The 18,621-nt window shown below is 40.9% G+C and overlaps 2 protein-coding genes across 5 annotated transcripts; both read left to right on the top strand.

Annotated features, from left to right (window-relative positions):
- Positions 1-1,074: 1,074 nt before the first annotated feature.
- LOC306744226 (SLIT-ROBO Rho GTPase-activating protein 3-like) lies at positions 1,075-9,636 on the top strand. 4 transcript variants are annotated; one of them, XM_079226830.1, is made up of 22 exons: positions 1,075-1,151; positions 2,745-2,834; positions 3,039-3,210; positions 3,344-3,506; positions 3,729-3,791; positions 3,874-4,002; positions 4,093-4,221; positions 4,404-4,625; positions 4,699-4,800; positions 5,282-5,455; positions 5,650-5,734; positions 5,865-5,889; positions 6,036-6,135; positions 6,251-6,311; positions 6,684-6,761; positions 6,879-7,007; positions 7,104-7,209; positions 7,765-7,992; positions 8,073-8,119; positions 8,205-8,433; positions 8,528-8,576; positions 8,981-9,636. In XM_079226830.1, exons 2-22 carry the CDS (start codon positions 2,768-2,770, stop codon positions 9,155-9,157), a joined length of 2,535 nt encoding a protein of 844 aa, XP_079082956.1. In that variant the 5' UTR covers positions 1,075-1,151; positions 2,745-2,767; the 3' UTR covers positions 9,158-9,636. The 4 variants fall into 4 exon arrangements, with proteins under 4 accessions (XP_079082956.1, XP_079082954.1, XP_079082955.1 ...); XM_079226828.1 differs by having other exon boundaries at positions 5,865-5,895; XM_079226829.1 differs by having other exon boundaries at positions 5,862-5,889.
- Positions 9,637-10,653: 1,017 nt separating this feature from the next.
- ssr4 (signal sequence receptor, delta) lies at positions 10,654-13,264 on the top strand. Its single transcript, XM_079226858.1, has 6 exons — positions 10,654-10,795; positions 11,032-11,150; positions 11,244-11,318; positions 11,589-11,678; positions 11,802-11,867; positions 12,854-13,264. The coding sequence occupies exons 1-6, from the start codon at positions 10,747-10,749 to the stop codon at positions 12,956-12,958; spliced, it is 504 nt and encodes a 167-aa protein (XP_079082984.1). The 5' UTR covers positions 10,654-10,746; the 3' UTR covers positions 12,959-13,264.
- The last annotated feature ends 5,357 nt before the right edge of the window (positions 13,265-18,621 follow it).

The following is an 18,621-nucleotide window of genomic DNA, read 5'->3' as shown; positions in this document are numbered from 1 at the left end:
AAGCCACACTGCACATGTTTTCACAAGGGTTGTTGGAAAAATGCCATCATGATAAAGAATTATGCTACATAATAGGGGATTTAAGAAAACTCGCAACATGCTACAAAGTCAAGCTGAAAGACTAAAATCAATGTGTGACCTCCAAACTTAAACCCTCCTCCAGAGACCAGCTGAAAGATGCTGTGGACATTCTTTAATGTAAACTGGTGTTTCAAGGCTCTATGTTTGTAAAAGCTTTAAACTGATTGGTAATCAATCAAACAATGATATAATACATAAGGACTAGAAACTTCCTCAAATCAAACAGTGCCATACTGGCCAACCTGTGTCAGTTAAGTTGTTTTTGAAGTATCTTCTTCCTACTGTCTCTTAGAGGAAGGAAACAGGAGTAAGAGAGAAGTACATGACATAACAGTTTTGACTGTTTGTCACAAATTGGAAATAGTTTTCAGAAAGAGGTCAGAGAAAAAAAAGCTCCTGCTCTTTAAAACAAATCGAGATAATTGCGTTATCATTTAATAGCATCAATCATTGTTTTATCTTCTCTCTTTTTAACCAGCAGTGCATATGTGATGAAAGTTATGTGGGATTTTTTCTGAAGTTATAAACCATTTTACAATTTGTGTGTTGACATGAGGTGTTTCCACGATTAGCCTGCTCACCATACATTACTCATCATAAACTGTGGTCATACAGTCTTGTGCCAAGAATACGCCAAAGTCTTCAGGAGTCTTCCAACTGAAGACCATAGCAGCTGATTTCACTTAGTAGCCTGTGACAGACTAGTACTGGGGGACTAATCGGTGAAAACAGCTGACGTTTGATTGGACTCAAAACCTGCTGTGGAGTTCCAGTGGCAGCATGAAAGAGAGACTCGAAAAAAGTTTTCAATCCTTGTCACACTTGCACAATCACACACTGACTTCTCAAACTGAACGTGTGAGTGAGATGAGTGTTGAGAAAGAGAGAGCAGTGAGTGTGTTAGAGAGAGAGAGAGCGAGAGAGAGAGAGATGAGTTCCACTCCACCCACATCCATCCGTGTCCAATGTGAGGGGGAGGTGAAACAGTTGAGAGCTTACTGTGCCATTAACTGGCATTATTTAGTTGCCTCGGTCTGGAGAAGAGACGAGTGAAGACTGCTCCCCACCAGGTATGACTTCTTTTTTTTGGATGCCTTAAACTTTTATTGATTTTCATTTACTGACCTGTCTCGTCGGACGTAGACAGGTTGCCAGTTTCGTACTGATAAACACATGTTTGTACAGCAAAATAAGGGCAGTTATGAAGGATTGCTAGACTTGGCCCTCAGGCCAGTAATGTCTCATAGCTCAGGCAGCATCTATGTGTTGGTACTTGTGAGAACCCAAAGGGAAACACCCAGAATTACAAGAATGGCGACCGAAGAACCAGTTTCTGTAAGGTTGAGGCTATCTTTTATTAAGTATTCCAGCAGTTTGTGACAATGTGAGGCGGTGATTCACTGCTGATCACATAGTGAAAGAATGAAAGGGGCAAATGGAAAAGGGTGACAGGTTGGAAAAATGAGACCCTCCTTTTCAACAAGGAATTTTGTGTTTTGCTTTAACAGCACACTGATTTTAAGAGGTCTGATGATACATGTATCTGTTTAAAAGGAGGGGAGTGAACGCAGTTCAGCTGAGAGAATGCTGATGAGTGATGTTTGGCTTTAAAAAAAAGGGGGAAGTTAGGGGGATGAAGAGAGTCTGTGTGTGATGGCTGTGTACAAAGAGTTATGGTCCAGCAAAAAAACACCCCGCTCTTCCCCTTTTTGGTGTGCGCTAAATGTCGTCCTAATAAGTGACATCTTGGAGTCATCAGACTAAGTTGTTGATTCTCAATCTATCAAAGGCATGTCGGATGATCATGTGTTTGAATTACTGTCATGCGTTGCACTTTAAGTTTCTGGCATATTATATGATAACAAAATTGGAAGAAGCCAAAGCCAAAGTTTCTCAAATACATCACGTTTTTCAGCGAAGACTTCATTTTTGTGTTTATCTGGTTGCCTAAAGTCTCATGGTATGTACACAGCCCAATTTCTTAGTCTAAACTGGAATAAACTTTCTATAATGATTCTCAGTCATCAAATTGGTAAGATATCTAGAAATGGTAGAAACCAACAAATCCAGATGCTTTTCGCCCGTTTTATTAAAAAAACAATACAGGATACCAAGACTGCATCGGTAAACTTAAGTATTATTGGTGAAACCATCTGTAGTATTGAGAACAAAGATCTCTACAGAGTTTTACGCCTTGTGGTTCATCCTATTTTTAGGACAGCTGAGATGTAGCTAGAGCTATTTTTGCACCTCATGCAATTCTGCAGCTTGACCGGTGCAGCAGACAGACGGCACATGCCAACTGGTTTTCTAGTTGCCTGCAGTTCAGCAGACCATTGCAGCGGGTGACCAGTTTGAAGAGATGTGTTACAGTAAGATGAACATGCTCTTTTCTCTCTTTCTGTTTCATCAGGAAGTTAGCATGGTCTGTGGAGGGGAGGGGTGTTCAACACTTGAGGTGTGAAGAGTTGTAGAGCGTCATGCTTGGGTGCAGCAGCCGGTCATAGGCCTTGATTCTTTAAAAAGACTTTGTGCACCGAAGAAGATCAGAATAGCTTGCATGCACACAAAGAACACTGTGATTCTGCAATAGAGATTAAAAAAAAGGAACAGCACAGCTAGTATTTTAAACCGCTAATAAAATATTCACTTCCTTTATCCAGAATTCCACCCAGTTGGAGCAACAATGACTTCCCATGTGAAACTCCGGAAGGAGAAGGTCGGTATGATGGACTACGACACTCAAATCAAAGGTGAAACAATTACTTTTATCTGCACCACTCTCCCTCTGTAACACACCCCTTCTTCACTGATCAACACATGTTCCTTTTCTGGGGAAACAAATGTAAATTCAGTTTCTCACCCACAGTTTCAGAATGCGTCACATTCTCTCATATGTGTTTCTTTTTCTTTGCCTTGTTTGTTATTCTTTTGTCCCTCTTTTCTTTCCCTTTCAGAGGTGCGTTGCCAGCTTGTAGACCAGCTGAAGGTGTTGGACTTGCAACTGGAGCAGAAGAGCCAGCAGCTGCAGGACTTGACGGACTACCTGCGTCGGCGGGGTGAGCTTGAAAGCGAGTATGCCCGCTCCCTTGAAAAACTTGCTGAAAGGTTCACTTCCAGGATCAAGAGGTAAAGATAACCCTTGTCTCATCATGTAATGCATTAGTTAGCAGTTCATTTGAGGACGCTGTTGTGAACCATTTTTGGTTGTACCTTGCAAACGTTTTTTTCTTTGTCTTCCTTTCCTCCTTCACATGCTCAGGAAGGAGCCCAGTAGTCACTCGGTGGCCCAGGTCTGGCTGGCTCTGCTGTCCCAGACCCGCCAAGAAAGTAGGGACCACAGTAGGCTGAGTGAGCATTGCAGCAACTTCCTCATCCAGCCCCTCACACACTGCCTGGAGTACACACAGCGCCTCGCAAAGAAGGTACTGATATGGCGCAACCAAACACAAACGTAGTCTTTCATCATGGGACAAGTCTGTGTATCTACGGGGCAATTTGCCTGACAGGCTTGCCACCATTTTTTTTAATTTTCTGACACTCACCTTTGTATTTCTGTTGAACTCTTGACATTAAAAATATTGAGTGGCTCACCCTGTTCCTTCGGTGTTGATCCATATATTTGTGGTATTTTGTCTCTACACCAGAGTAAAGATATCTGTACTCAGCTACAAGATGGACTACTCAAGGTTACAACGGAGTTTCAGACTGTAAGTGAGAACCAATCACCCCAAACATTTTCTGTTTCCTAACCAAATCTTGGAAAGCATAGCTGTATGTGTCTGTGTGCAGGCATGGCGGACATACTTCCAGTACCACTCTGACTATGTGTGTGCAGAGGGGAAGCTGAAGGAGGCAGAGAAACAGGAGGAAAAGCAGAAGCAGAGTGCTGCTAAGAAGCTGGAGAGGTTGATAGAAAAAGTAAGCATCCTTTATGCAGTATAATGTGCATACATGTCTATATATGCAGTCTATTTCACCTCCTTATTGATAATTGTTTATGTCCCATAGAGACAAGGTAAAGTTCAAGAGATTAACTTGAAGTGCAGCAAGGCCCGAAACGATTACATCCTAAACTTGGCTGCAGCCAATGCCTCCATGAATAAGTACTACCTCAAAGACATCTCTTCTCTCATAGATGTGAGTGTGTAATCCGTTTTTGTCTTTATTTTATTTTAAAAGCTATCCTTAATCCGCCTCATTGGGCTGATTATCAAACTTTCAAAACATTGGAGCATTAGTACGATGTTGGCTCAGATATTACAAAGCAGATCTTGATCCCCCAAGCACCTACATTACAAACGTGATATTGTTTCCCCCAGTGTGCAGATGTAGGGTACCACCTCTCTTTAAGTCGGGTGATGCAAGCTTACCTGTCCAGTCGGTGGCGGACCCGGGACAACCTGACCACGGGGCTGCAGCAGCTCCAAGGCACCGTGTCCGGGCTGGACCAGAGCCATGACAGAGACGCCCTCCTGCGGGACCATTATAACACCTTCTGCATGCCCCTTCGCTTCCCCTATCAGCCCCATGATGGAGACCAGGTCTGTGTTTTTGTTTGTCTTTATTCAGTGGATTATCCAGCTGTTCGACTCTAAACTTTCGTGTGTCTCTCAGGTTTCCGAGGTGAGTGCAGAGGGTGAGATGAGATGCGAGCTGGAGACCAGATTTAAACAGATACAAACCAGACTGAGAGATGTTACACAGGAAACGGAGGAGGTAGAGTACATCGCACCTCCTCATCACTCTTTAGTGGGTCTACTGGATACACCAGTTTTATTATTTCACCAAGCTCGAATTCAATCGCAGCTTTTTTTCTTACTTCCATCTACATCTTCTATGGAAATCCATCAAAATGTGGCCAGCATTCCTCCAGGTCAGTAAATATGGCAAATTAAAGATGCTTTTAGACCATATTTCAAATTTCAGTCTCTAAACCTCAAGTCAAATTAACCAAGCCCATCATATTGAATCCTTTGTATGTATTGTTCACAAGTGCCCAAATTGTACTGGCCTTTGCAACAGGCACTTCAATGCAACCACAGTATGTTCACCTCAGACCCTAATATTTTGCACGCCATCTTGGTTATTCTTAGTGCAAGGGCACTGGCAAAATCCAAAGACTCCATTAGAATGACTAATTCTATGCAGTATTGTCAAAGCATAATATTCACACGTTATCTCTGTTACTGTCATACAGACGAGTAAGAGCATGTTGGCGGCCCAGTCTTCCCTGCTGGAGAGTATTGGAGATGATGATCTGGAGCTCGGCAGCGGGTCCTCTCGGCAGGGCAGCACCGAGAACCTGACGGTCAAGCCCAGTGTGGCCCGCCGCAGGGCCAACGTCCCAGAAATAGAAAACCACTACGTCACTGTGAGTCAGGTTTTTAAAGTTATTAACCAGAATAGCTTTCTGTTTTGGGAAGTTTTAATGATATGCAGCTGTGGATATGCAGAGACTTTTGTCTCTTATTGTAGAGTTCTGGTTGATGATGATGACCAGAACCTCAGTGAATGATGGTGATGGCATGATAATGACTTTAAATCCCGTCTGATTTTGTTTTACAGAAAGTAAAAGATCACCTCGTAAAGAGCTCCCTGGTCGCTAAACTGCAAGCAAAACATGACCATCTGAAAGTGGCTGTAGAAAAAGGTATCACTTCTGCATTTCACACAAACTGATACCAAAAGGTCAACTGCTGACCCAAAGTGTCCTATGAATAGAGTTGGTGCATTTCTTCTGACTAGTTGGCTTTTTGTTCTTTTCTTTTTCCTGCTAGCAGAAGCGTCAAACGGACATCAGCCTCGGTACATGTATGAATGTTTTAAGGGTTCATTGTATTCTTGGTTTAGTTGTAAACAATGTTGTATACTTTAGAAACATGGTACATATTATACAATTGTAACAGAATGAAGCTTACTGTGTGTTCACATTATGGCATCTGGCTTTGCAGACCGAATGGAAAGTCAATGCGTGTCAGGAAGAATCACTCGAGTGCCAATTTGATGCACAACCACAAACTTTTCAGTGGCGACATGCTGTCCTTCATACAGGTCAGCATTTCACTTTCGACATGTATTCTAATCTATTTTTTCCAGCACATGTGTTATCAGTAAAGTATTAGACTTTTTAGTTTGTAATATTAATCCAAAAATGTCCTTCATTCAGGCATCAGGACAACATATTCCAATTGTTGTAGAAAGTTGCATTTGCTTTATCAACCTTAACGGTAAGTATTCAAGATTGAAGGAACGGTAAAATGGGAGCTGTTCATTTGCATGTTTTAAAGCAAAAATGTATTCAAGACATTACAAAACAAGCACAAATTTGCAATAGTTGCGACCACATAGAACAGTGTGTTCACCAAAGGGTGGGGAATGTTTTGTGGACTGACAGAGTAAGTAAAAAACAGTTAGACTTGTGTTCCAACTCTAGAGTCCCCAGTGAACGGGCTTAAAGCAACAGACTGCAGCAATATATTTAACTTTGGATTATCCCATCCTTCTACAAACAAGAGGTTTTTTTACACATGGTGACTAAATATAATTTTGCATTGGATCTACTCGAGCTACTTCAGAGCACTGATCTATCTGTCCATCAGGTCTCCACCATGAAGGGATATTTAGAGTGCCGGGGTCTCAGATCGAGGTCAACAACCTGAGGGATGCATTCGAGCGAGGTGTGTGTGTGTTTGCATGACCTGTATGCCTCCTTTTTTTTTTTTTTTTTTTCAATGGAGATTAGCTCCTTTCACTTTGGAGCATTAGTAATGTGGGGCTGTGGGCTTCTCCTGCAGGAGAGGACCCCCTGGCTGAGCGGAGATATAACCTGGACTCTATTGCTGGAGTGCTGAAGCTCTACTTCAGAAGTCTGGAGAATCCCCTCTTCCCCATCGACAGCACCGACCAACTCCTGGAGCATGTCCGTGAGTGTGTGGGTGTATGTGTTTAAAATGTCCGGTGAGTGTGGCCGAGAGCGCACGGCAGGAGCTTACCTTTTTTCTTTCATTACATTTTCTCAGAGATAAAGAATGAGGCGGAGAGAGCAGCTCAGCTCAAAATGGTCATCTATGCCTACCCTGAGCCCGTCATCATTGTCATGAGATACCTCTTTGCATTCCTTCACCAGTGAGTATTGACACTCGTCGCAGTCATCACCATTCAGGAAATGATGTATCTATTTAAAAAAAAAGAAGAAGAATTGCATCACAGGATATTTCTTTCTAGGAAGAGAAAGAACCAAATATTTGTACCTGTTGACTGATGTCTTATTTGATCTGACAGAAGTGTGATGGATCAAGGGTTTTTCACATTATATATGTATAAGAGCAGCACATTTTCATACAAGACCAACTAAATTGGACTTAATGAAAATAATACAGGAATGTTTAACAGAATTATTCACCCTACAAAATGATGACACACTAAATAGTGACTTGACAGTTAATAGAGCTGGCATATGCAAAGGACAAAAGGTTTACACAGACTGGTGCATACACTGCAACAAAATGGAAGCAAACTAAATAAAACCCAAGATATATATATATTGGTTAAAATCAGTGAAGAACATTTGAAGCAAAAATGTTTTGTTCATCTTTTACTTTGTGTCTCATCTTTTAATCTTTCGATCCCCTCTCCTTCATTGTGTAACCTAATGTGTGCGTCTCTGCTCCCTGCCTCCAGTGTGTCTCAATACAGTGACGAGAACATGATGCAGCCTTACAACCTGGCTGTGTGTTTTGGCCCCAGCCTGGTAAGAGGCGCTCACGATGAGGACGTCGTCACCCTGCAGTCTCAGATCAACGCCCTGGTGAAGAGCATCATCCTCCAGCACGAAAGCATCTTCCCCAGCCAGAGCGAAGTACAAGGGCCGGTGTATGAGAAATGTATGACACTGGAACAGGATGACTGGTAAGAGAAAAGATGCTCATAAACACAACATGGATGCAATGTATGGTGGAAGGATCATTTCCGGATGTTCTTCTTCACAGTGAGCCGATCATTGAAGAAGGAGACGTAGACGCAGAGTACAAAGATGGTAAGTTGTATGTGCACATCTTCTCTAAGGCTGTGAGGGTGTTTCTGAATAGAGTAACATAATGTGTCGATGGGATGTACTACAGAGTTGGAAGCAGGGTCCTCAGCTGACAACAGCACCAGCTCATCTGCAGCATCATCACAGAGAAAAGCAGAACGTCCTAGAGCCAACAGCAGCAGCTCGATTGACCAAAGGAGGTTGACAGCTGGAGCAGTTGGCGGCAACGCTTCGAGTGGAAAGCAAATGTTACACATACCCACTGGACCACAGTGGAAGCCACGGCGAGGCCACTCTCCTGGCTATGTGTCCAGAGAGTGAGTAGTACTGGATGTCGCAGGATTACAACTGACTTATGTTTAAGTGAGGAATTCATATGAAATGTCTTCTGATCTCTTCTTTTGCATACAGATATCAGGAACACTCATCTTCTGAGGATATAGTGGTTCAAGTAGACAAGGTATGTCTTGTTTCTAATTTCAAATGACTGATTTCACTTTGTAAAATAATAATAAAAGGGTGTAGGTTTAGTAAATCTTGAACTATAGATCACAACTATACGTGTTAAACGTATCGTTTGGTTTTTACAGTCAAGTCTGTAGTTGTAAATGTTGTAATCTAACAAGTTGCAAATAAATTGACTAACCGCCTATAAGTGATCTAGAGAGCGTTAGAAAATTATTTATTCATATTTATAAAGTGATTAGTTATAACTAACACAAGTGTCTTGTTACAAAGCAGCAGCAAATCATCATGGGTTTAATGACAATAGTATGTTATGGTTTATGTTATCGTATGTGCATACATGATCAAGGGAGAGCAGAGAACAAAGGGTTTTATCTCCTTGTTTATTGAATCTCTTAGGAGGTCTGTCGCCAGATGGACTCTGTCTTCACGGAGCTTCTCTCACGACAAGCACTGCGGGATCCCTCCTCCACCGCCTCCTCTCCCTCTGCCCAAGCTCCCCAAAGGAAAGGCAAGCGGGATGGACGCAGAGAAAGAGGACCAGGCCTCTTCAGAGCAGCAGACCCACTGAAATAAGAGGACTGGCATCAGTAGATGAACCGAAAAGAAAGCAACGACTACATGGAGGTGGTCTGACGGTAGCTTTCAACACATCCATCTCTAGAAAACTAAAACCACTGACCCCTGGTCCCTTCTCTGAGGTGCTTGAGATTGTTCTGGGCTTCTTTCCACAGGATGGCTCCCCACTCAGAATTCTACATTCATGTTTTATACTGCAGAACTCTGCTGTGAATGCAGAACAATATGGAAAGTGTGTTTTAACTGCACAGATGTGTTTGTGTACAGCTGATTGTAGTTAGGCAGCATATGGCTTTATGTCTGTATCTGTGTTGATATTTAATCGTTTCCACTTTAACTCAAATGTGTTTACCAACATGAGATAGACTTGCATTGTTGATGAAACTGTGAATACTGTAGCTATAAGGAATTTGTATATATTATTTGTAAAACACTTGTCTGTATATCTAGAATACGTGCCAAATAAATATTTTGTCTATTCTGTTATTTGTTTAGTTTTTTGGGGGTTACAGATATTACGATTGGAAAATGTGGGAGGTTTCATTACATGTATTTAACTTTTAGCCTTGATGAGTGTTTAAAAGTTAAAATGTGGTGATTTACAATTTAATATTTATTTATGAAAAGTGAAAAAAGTTGAGGGCGTTTTAGCATCTGCTGTATTGTGGTAACGGATTAATGAAACTAGTCAAACCGCAGATGGAAAAACAACAAAGTAAGACGTGTATATGATTCAGATCACTATTATTACTGTATTCCAGTGGTTCCCAAACGTTTTCTGTCAAGACCCCCTTTGATGATATAGAAACATTGGACGACCATTTATATTGTTTTACCGGTGTATGTGTGCGTCTGTGTGTGTGGGTTGGTGATGAAGCCGCGACCCCCCTGTAGTACCACCTCCACTTTGGGAACCACTGCTGTATTCAATATTTTTCGTTGAGTTAAACTAAATAACATGATACAGATACAGTATACAGGGGCTAGTAAATGGAGTAAAAACAAGAGCCAGGTTTTAAATCATCACACTAGACAAAAATATAACACATACAGATACTGTCTTCATAGCCTTTTTGTTAGTCAAATTAGAAAGCAGTTTCACATTTTGCTCAAACTCAAATTTACATTTATGAAAAAACAATTCTTGCCAACATATTGGTCTTTGTCTGGGTTGTTGAAGTAACCAAACACCACATTCCTCATAATGATATAAAGGTTTTGTCAGAATTTCTGGATGCGAGAACAATGGGGAAAAAAAGGTTTCTGAATATCCACCACAGAAAGGGCAGTATGTGTTTTATGTATTGATCATTTTGTATAAACTTCAGAAAACTTTCTTCTGTTTTGAGGTTTTAACCATAACTTTTGGCTTTGACAGTGGATGCGTGTGTTTTACTCTGATGACGTGTCGACAGAGCAATTTCCCAGACTGCTCTGCGCCTTAATGGCCCACGTCATTGCTGCGCAGCCGCAGACGTGTCGCAGCAGTGAGTTGAGGTGGACTTCTTCCCTTCAGTCAGAGTGAAAGGCACAGTGCAGTTCCAGGACCAACACAAAACCTACCTGACAACCTCTCGGACGCCACGATGACTCGTATCGCCGCCTTCCTCGCCCTGCTGGTGGTCGCCTGCTCCGGTAAGTCAGCGAGGGACCGGCGGAAGAGATTTACCGGGTTAATCAGCCGTTAATGCTAACAAAACGTGAGCTAGTAACGTTAGCTAGCTAGCTGGTTGGTAAAATCACTTCCATTCGTCCTCTTAATTAGGTGGAATATAGCTCTTGGAGAAATGTGCCTTAAGTGTCAATGCTCTGCCGATGATTAATTGGTGTTCAGGACTTTAGCTGATCTCAGATCTGTACTCTGGTGACAGGAGAGAGCTGCACAGACCCAGCAATCACCCCGTCGGCCTACACCACCTCTGACGCCGTCATCTCTTCTGAGTCTGTCTTCATCGTTGAACTCAGCCTGGCCTGTGCCAACGGAGCTCAGGTAACAGCCCACCTCCAGCCCCTCAGACGGACATAGAGATTGGATGTTCATGTCAACAAATGACTCAATGAAGATCCTTTCTTTATTCTCCAGAGTGTGACTCTGTATGCTGATGTCAATGGAAGACAGTTCCCTGTGACCAGAGGACAGGATGTTGGCAAGTACCAGGTATGCTTGTGACCTCATGTTCATGTATTTGCATATGGATTTGATCTCACTGGAATCTCTTTTATGGTTAGTTCTAGATTACAAATTGATCGTATCGCCACAATGAGTTGAGCATTGAATGCTGCCTCATTGAAAACCACAGTTAACCTTTTCTTATTTTGGACCACCCCAAACTTCTTACCCTTTACTGCAAAAGTCACATTTCAAAGATGAACACTGTCTTAAACCTTATTAAATAAGTTTTTGTCAACATGGGATTTCTTCCCTCAGGTGTCCTGGAGTCTTCCTCACAAACAGGCCAGCTCTGGAACATATCAGGTTAAATTCTTTGATGAGGAGTCCTACAGCGCCCTGCGCAAGGTTAGTGTTTGATTCATAGATTAATAAACTCATAGTTTACTGCCAGTGAGCTCCACTGTATTTGCAATGTTCAAGGTTTAAAGGTTGTCTAATTTGAATATGTGTGCATCTCCTTTGTTTCAGGCCCAGAGAAACAATGAAGATGTAAATGCCATTGAGCCTCTCTTCTCCGTCAACATTGACCACAGGGTAAGGCTCTTATACCCTCTGAGATTAAACATGTGTATGCATAATTATAGTGTAGTGCAAACAACTTCTAAAAAAACAGTGTACACTACCTACACAGTACCAAAACAGGAAACAGACAAAGTAAGTGGCTATCTGGTAAAACTAGCGGTGCATTTAGCAGATATTTGCCTCAGGAATTAATGGAGACCAAAGACAGAACTAAGACGGAGTGAACGTTGGACTAACCCAGGCAGCTATACAACTCCAGATAAAAGCTAATGTTTCTCTGCCTCTGCTGGATGTGTAAATAGCCAACTGTTTGACATATTATAACCTTCTAAATTAATCATGAAGATGTTGGCAGTGATGTGATCGCAGCTTTTTTTCTGCTGCCTCCAAGAGGCCAAAATCAGTTATTGCAGCCAGTTTGAAGTTGGTATATTATTCCCCAAAGAGTCTTAAGAAAATGTCAAACATGTAATGACTTTAAGGCATACCTTTTATTAGACGGTCTGTTAAGAACAATAATTTGCAATGATTCACGTTTTATTAAGACAAATATTTTTTTTAAGTAAGATTTCAATTATTTATTTTTATCGTATGTGACTATACTCCATAGACTATTTTACAGCTGTAATACGTAGATTCATGAAAAACCTCCTCAGTGACACTTGTTTGTTTAGTTGAAGCTACACTGAGAGGCTTTTTTTTTTTTTTTTTCTTTTTTTTTTTTACAATTTGGGGAAATATGTTGTTATTGCTTCTTCAGAAATACTGTTTATCCTCTATAGCAGTCGCTCCCAAAGACTGGTTCAGGACCCCCGTAAAATCAATAACCCGGTCACAGATTTTATTCGGGTCTCCAACCTGAGCAATCACTCATGTTGCTCTCAGCCTCAGAGAATTTCTAGAACCAGGTGTAACTATAGTGTATAATTTGTCATCATTTGCTAACTTCTCTTTGTCTGAACCTGTGATGAGCTTTAATAAGCAATCTCTCTCTACAGGGTGCGTGGAATGGCCCATGGGTGGCTACTGAGGTGGTGGCTGCCCTTATGGGGATCCTGGTCTACTACATGGCCTTCACTGCAAAGAACACCATCCAGGCATAAACGATTCACAATCACTGGATTGTTAAAGACTGAATTCTGTTGGATCTCGACCAACGATCCATCATCCATTGTTGTGGCAAGCCAATAGGATTTTGCCACTTGATCTGCTTTGGGACAAGGAGCAAGAGCAGCAGTCTTAATATTTTTTTTAAATTCAGACTGTGTCTGTATGCCATCAGTCTTGTCAATTTTTCAGATGAATTTCGTCACAAGTTTGTCCTGTCAATAATGGATGGAGTTTTGTAAACATTTTTTTTTTTATAAAACCAAACAATAAACCTGGACCACAGAAATAAACAAAACACATATAGGTGTACTGTATTCCATTGCTACAACCAGATCAGATTATCCTTTGTCCTTCTGTGGCGATGCACTGGCAGGAGTGGGACTTGTATCGACATGTTGAACCCCAACAAAGAGCGGTCAAGACCTCAATGCATATGAAATGTCAAAAATGTGATGCCACTGGCTGGCCTGAAAAGGTCTAGTGTATATGTCTCTTAAAATTAATTCATTAAATGGCTGTTTTTTTTCTTCCAATGTAAAGTGTTGCTTCAAGTGACAGACCTTCAAAATATATATATATATATATATATATATATATATATATATATATATATATATATATATATATATATATATATATAATTTTCAACATCTCTTCTTCCATAGCAACATGCGTATGTCATCTCTGAAGTTTTGTTTTTTATTGCTAATGGTAAATTGGTTAAGTTTGGTGATTCAACAATCCCTGACCTCATCTAGGTCAAACAATAACAGGTTCCAAACAGATTTAGCGTTCACTGACTAATTTCTTGTTTTTCTTCTCTCTAAATCTAATATTTATATCTACTATACTGATGGAACATCTCAACAATTACAGAATATTTGATTCATTTGAGAATGTATTTTCTTATTTTAAAAAACTCACTCCTTGTATTTAATAGGATGTATAGCAGTTAACAAAACCATGAAGACTAATCCTGTTGCTGCAAAAATGTTCAGCTTGGAGGTTGTGGCTGAAATCTCAGTGGACTGAGATGCTATTTTTGTCTGCAGGCCTGTCCTATTGGCATTCTTAGGTAGTCATGGCGAGGTATGGATCTAAGGGCTGCAGCAGCTGTTGTCCTGTTCGGTTTTCTCTCAATGTACACCAACAGTTCACATGTCATACGTGTTAAATCTGTAAAGAGGCACTGGAGCTGCTGTCACCTTTCTGTCACTGCTGTAGTGCAGTGCTGCCAGTTGAACACACTGTGGCAGCGCTGTGCTGTTTTTAAAGCCATCCAGAGCGTGGCCAGCTATTACCTCATGGACAGATTACATGTGGTTTTTACTGGTTTGTTATCAGCTGTTGCTAATGTAATGCAATACATTGCATAATACCCTTTGAGCCCCTGTTCTGTTTGTCACATTTATGGGTACTACCGTGCTTCTGTGATCTGGTTTGTTACAGACATTTAAACTGAGCATGTCTATTTCTATAGCTGGCCTGGATCCATGTTTGCATGCACAGTGCGTGCAAACCCGGATCCAGGCCAGCACATGCAGTGCTGCCTTATCGTCTACAAGAGCAGCGCAACTGCAACTTCTCACCGACTCCCATGAGACGAAAGTAAACTTTGTATACGGGTAATGTACTCCGCTAACATAAACACTGCACAGTGTACAGAGTACACAAGTACTTTCTCATGTCTACTTTTCTGTAGCTTTGTCAGCACAAACGCACACTATCATGGTGTAAGCACCGCACAGCTTGTGTCTCCTGTCACCTTGGCAAGGATACAAATAGAGACATCACAATGTTGGTGATTGAGAGAAGACGTGAGCTGGAGGGATTCCAGGCACGCATTCCCTTGTGGAGTCACCTATTAGACTGTGGGAAGTGAGGGATAAAAATGGAACGAACAAACAAACAGTAAAAAAAATAAAGGCCACCGAGTTGATGCTGACAAAAGACTCTTCCTTCTCTATGTTGTGTGATGAACTTCAAAGAGTTTAACGACTCCAACCCACCCATAACAGATGATCGTGGCTGTAGAATTAAATTAATTAAATGTGAATTAAGTGTTTTGAGATGGTTGATTTTTCATAATGAATGCACTCATAGGAAGTTGCAAACTATTCTTTCAATGTGTGTTTCTGTTTCAAACACTAATTCACAAAGTCACAGAAACAAACAAAATGAATCACAAGACTTTAAAGAATTTCAGAAAACATGTTTTTGGAATCTTGATTCACCAGTCCAACTTTGTATTTAAAGGCACTGAGAACATGGGCTTATTATTATTTAGTTAATCATGATCATTGTTACATAAGACACATATTTTTTCCTGAGAAACAAGAGTTAGAGGAATCTGGGATGTGTGTGAGCGCTCTGAGGCAGAGAAAAGCTGCTTTGACAGAGGTGTGTAAAACACCAGCTGCGGGAGGCAGACGCTGATGGGCTTAGTGAGATTCAGCAATGTGGAAACTGGCGTCGCAGGAAGTCACACTTTCTGTCTCTGATGTAAGCCTTGTTTCTACTTCTCCTTCTTCACACTTTTTAAAAAGCAGAACAAAGTCAACAAACTGAGGGCTAACTCAACAATCAGAAACCAGGCTGTATCTATTCATGCTGACTTCCCCTTCCTTACTCTACAATAACAGTTATTGTTCTGGATATTTCATGGATGTGTATGTACAGTGAGGCATGTTATATGTATAGCTGCTTCCATCACAACAGCTGGACTGTGTTTGGAGTGAATACACTCCTTGTCAGTTCCAAGCTTTTGTGCTTTCCTCTATGTTATTATTTCCCTCTTCCTGTCCTGTTTGGGAATCTTCGAATGTGCCGTTCCTGTGATGCAGTTGCCAGTCAAGAACCAGCCATATATGGGGAAATGCCCTTTTTTATCTCTCTGCTTTCTTTTCCTCTATCATATTAGACATCCACATGATATTTCATACTAAAGGTCAACCATTGCAATGGAGCTTTTATTTTAAACATTTATTTACATGCACTGCTCATAGCTGGCCGGTTGCCATAACATATTGTAGGTTAAACAGGACTAGACACGTCACAACAAACTGCTGTAAATCCTGTGAAAGCACATTGAGTTCCCATAAAATGGATTTTATCAGACACTGTGCACATGCCTGTTTTTACTGGAAATAAAAAGAATTATAAGGACTTTGTTGAGGTGTAACACAACCACACTTTAAGTAATGAAAACAAGGTGGTCGAGAGGGATAAAAGCTAACCTTGATTCCTTTGGCTCTCAGGGGAATAACCCATTTTAAGATGAATAAAAGCTTAATCTTCTCTAAAGTATGAGGCCATTTCTTTTTGTAGGATCATGACTGCTGCTACATTTAGCAAAAAACACTTGAGAGTTAAATTGCTGTCGTAAATAAAGGCCCATCTGTATGCAGATCCTTTTACTAGAGAAAAATGTCTCCCAGCTGCTTTGACAGACAGAAAGTATTACAAAATCATGCAGATGAAAGGGTTAAAGTGAAACAGAAAATAATTTTGTGTTCCGAAAAGGGATGATGAATTGCCTGGATCATTTATCTTTTGCTTCCTCTGTTTATTAAGTATGATGCACCGATGCTCTCCGCTAACACAGACACTACGAGAGTTGGTTGTGTAAGTCGGTCGGGGCCTCTCGGTGTCTTGGAATAAGCTCAGTAGCAGCCTCGGCAGTCATCAGGTCTGTTTAGGGGTCATGCGTTAAGCAATGCAGACACATTGCTCAGTGTAGTAAAGCTTCAGGCTCCAGGTCTGATTTATTCCGACTTTGGTCAGGGCTGAGGTGCTCCGTCACTCTTCAGAGCAACTGGATGAACTCCTTGGCTGACCCTAAATTGATTCGAAGAGGGACATTTACCTATTTTCCTGCCCTTGTGACAGCCACCCAGGGGAGTAATTTATTTTGTCTATACCCCCATCGCAGCCACAAGCCCGGCAGCAAGCTCTGCCCCACTGTAATGAAGAAGTGACCTTGAGTTGAGACATCAACCTTGCTTTAGCTCGGAAACCATAAGCATCAGAACATTCAGCATAAACACACCCTCACGAACACACACGCTGCAGCATTACAAAAATGCAGTGCCCTACCCTATAGACCATCTATCATATGCTCTGACAAGGGGGGGATGATGGTGGTTGTGGCGATAATAGCTACTGTCTGATCTTCTATCCTCAGGAAACAAGACAGAGTCCAGGGAAATTGTCTGCAATGATGAGTCTAATTTTAGTGGGTGTTTGTGCAAGCAAATTCTCCATTTATCGTAGAGCATTTATTATTTAGCGGTTAACTAATGGCTGAGCAAACAGAATAATGCAGAACAAAAGTGTGTTTGGCCCCTACCATGAATCTGAAAGTCTGGATGGATCGGAAATCTCAATTTTTTCATCATAAAAAAATCTTCCTCTGACCTCTGAACTTCCTGGCAAGAAGCGGCAAATACATGAACACCCTGAGGATTTGGGAGAAGTTCATCTATATCCTGATATAACAAAGTAATACACGCAACGTTGTTGCCGTAACCTTTTGTTTTGGCAGAGAATCAAAGTGCTTGTGTCTGGGAAACAAATGCACAGGAGCTTGCTGAAAGTCCAAACACTCCGCCGCACAGAGGAAAAGGCGAGGCTCCTCTTTCGACCTGGACGAGCACTCCTGGGACACCTTAAAAGCTTTCAAATATTGTCCGGCAGAATAGAAACACTCTGTCATTAAAAAAACGATGTGCTGAACTGGCTCTAAACGAGTGAACGACATTAAAGAAACACATCACTATTTACTGGAACATCTAATCGGAAATGAATAGTTTGACCACAAACAGTAAATTCTAATCTTATTTTATACACACAGAAAATTATCACATGTATGTACATATATGTCTGTACAGTCGCTTATATGATCATACTTTATGAAAAAAGTCATGCAGTTGAGGGGCTTAATACATTACTCTTTACGCAAATGTAATATAAAAACTGTACATGACAATAAGGCAGTACCCAGAAACTAATAACTATAAATATAACAATTACTTTATATATATAATAATTGTTAAAAAACATGTGATTTTTTTTCAATTATTCAACAATACATACAAATATAAAACGCATGGCTCTTGGTGTGATTTAACCAAGGATCCTATCTAAGAATAGCATGCCTGACATCACCATTCAGAGATTACTCCAGTGAAGGAGGCCCCTCTGAAAATGTCTACTGACATTACAGGCACTTGGTTTGACTGGAAGATGTGAAGTCTTTCTTAAACTGCCACGCAGTAGTTTCTTTCACGTTAAATGTCTGCTGAAGCTTTGTAATAACCTTTTAAGACCTCAATTTATTCTACAGTCAAGCTTTAAAAACACTTTGGTTTGACACCCCATTGTTTTCTACATTTCGGACCGATACAATTGTATGATTTACATTCAACATTTATCTTACACAAAATGTGATAATATCTAATGTGCCTTACATTTTCAATAAATATATTTTACATTGTTTATCACTGTACATGGAATGCTCTTGTTTCCTTCCTGCGTCTTCTTCATGTTCTTGTTTCATAAAGTATATTCAGAAGACGAGAAGGTCATTTTATATGCTGTGTTTGTACCAAATACAATCATATAATTGAGTCCAGGTTGGTTGCAGAAACCTGGATTG

This window comes from Taurulus bubalis, assembly GCF_910589615.1.
Source record: "Taurulus bubalis genome assembly, chromosome: 11".
NCBI classification, from domain to species: Eukaryota; Metazoa; Chordata; class Actinopteri; order Perciformes; family Cottidae; genus Taurulus; species Taurulus bubalis.
Note: the sequence above shows the minus strand (reverse complement) of the source record. Positions and strands in the feature narration are given on the sequence as shown.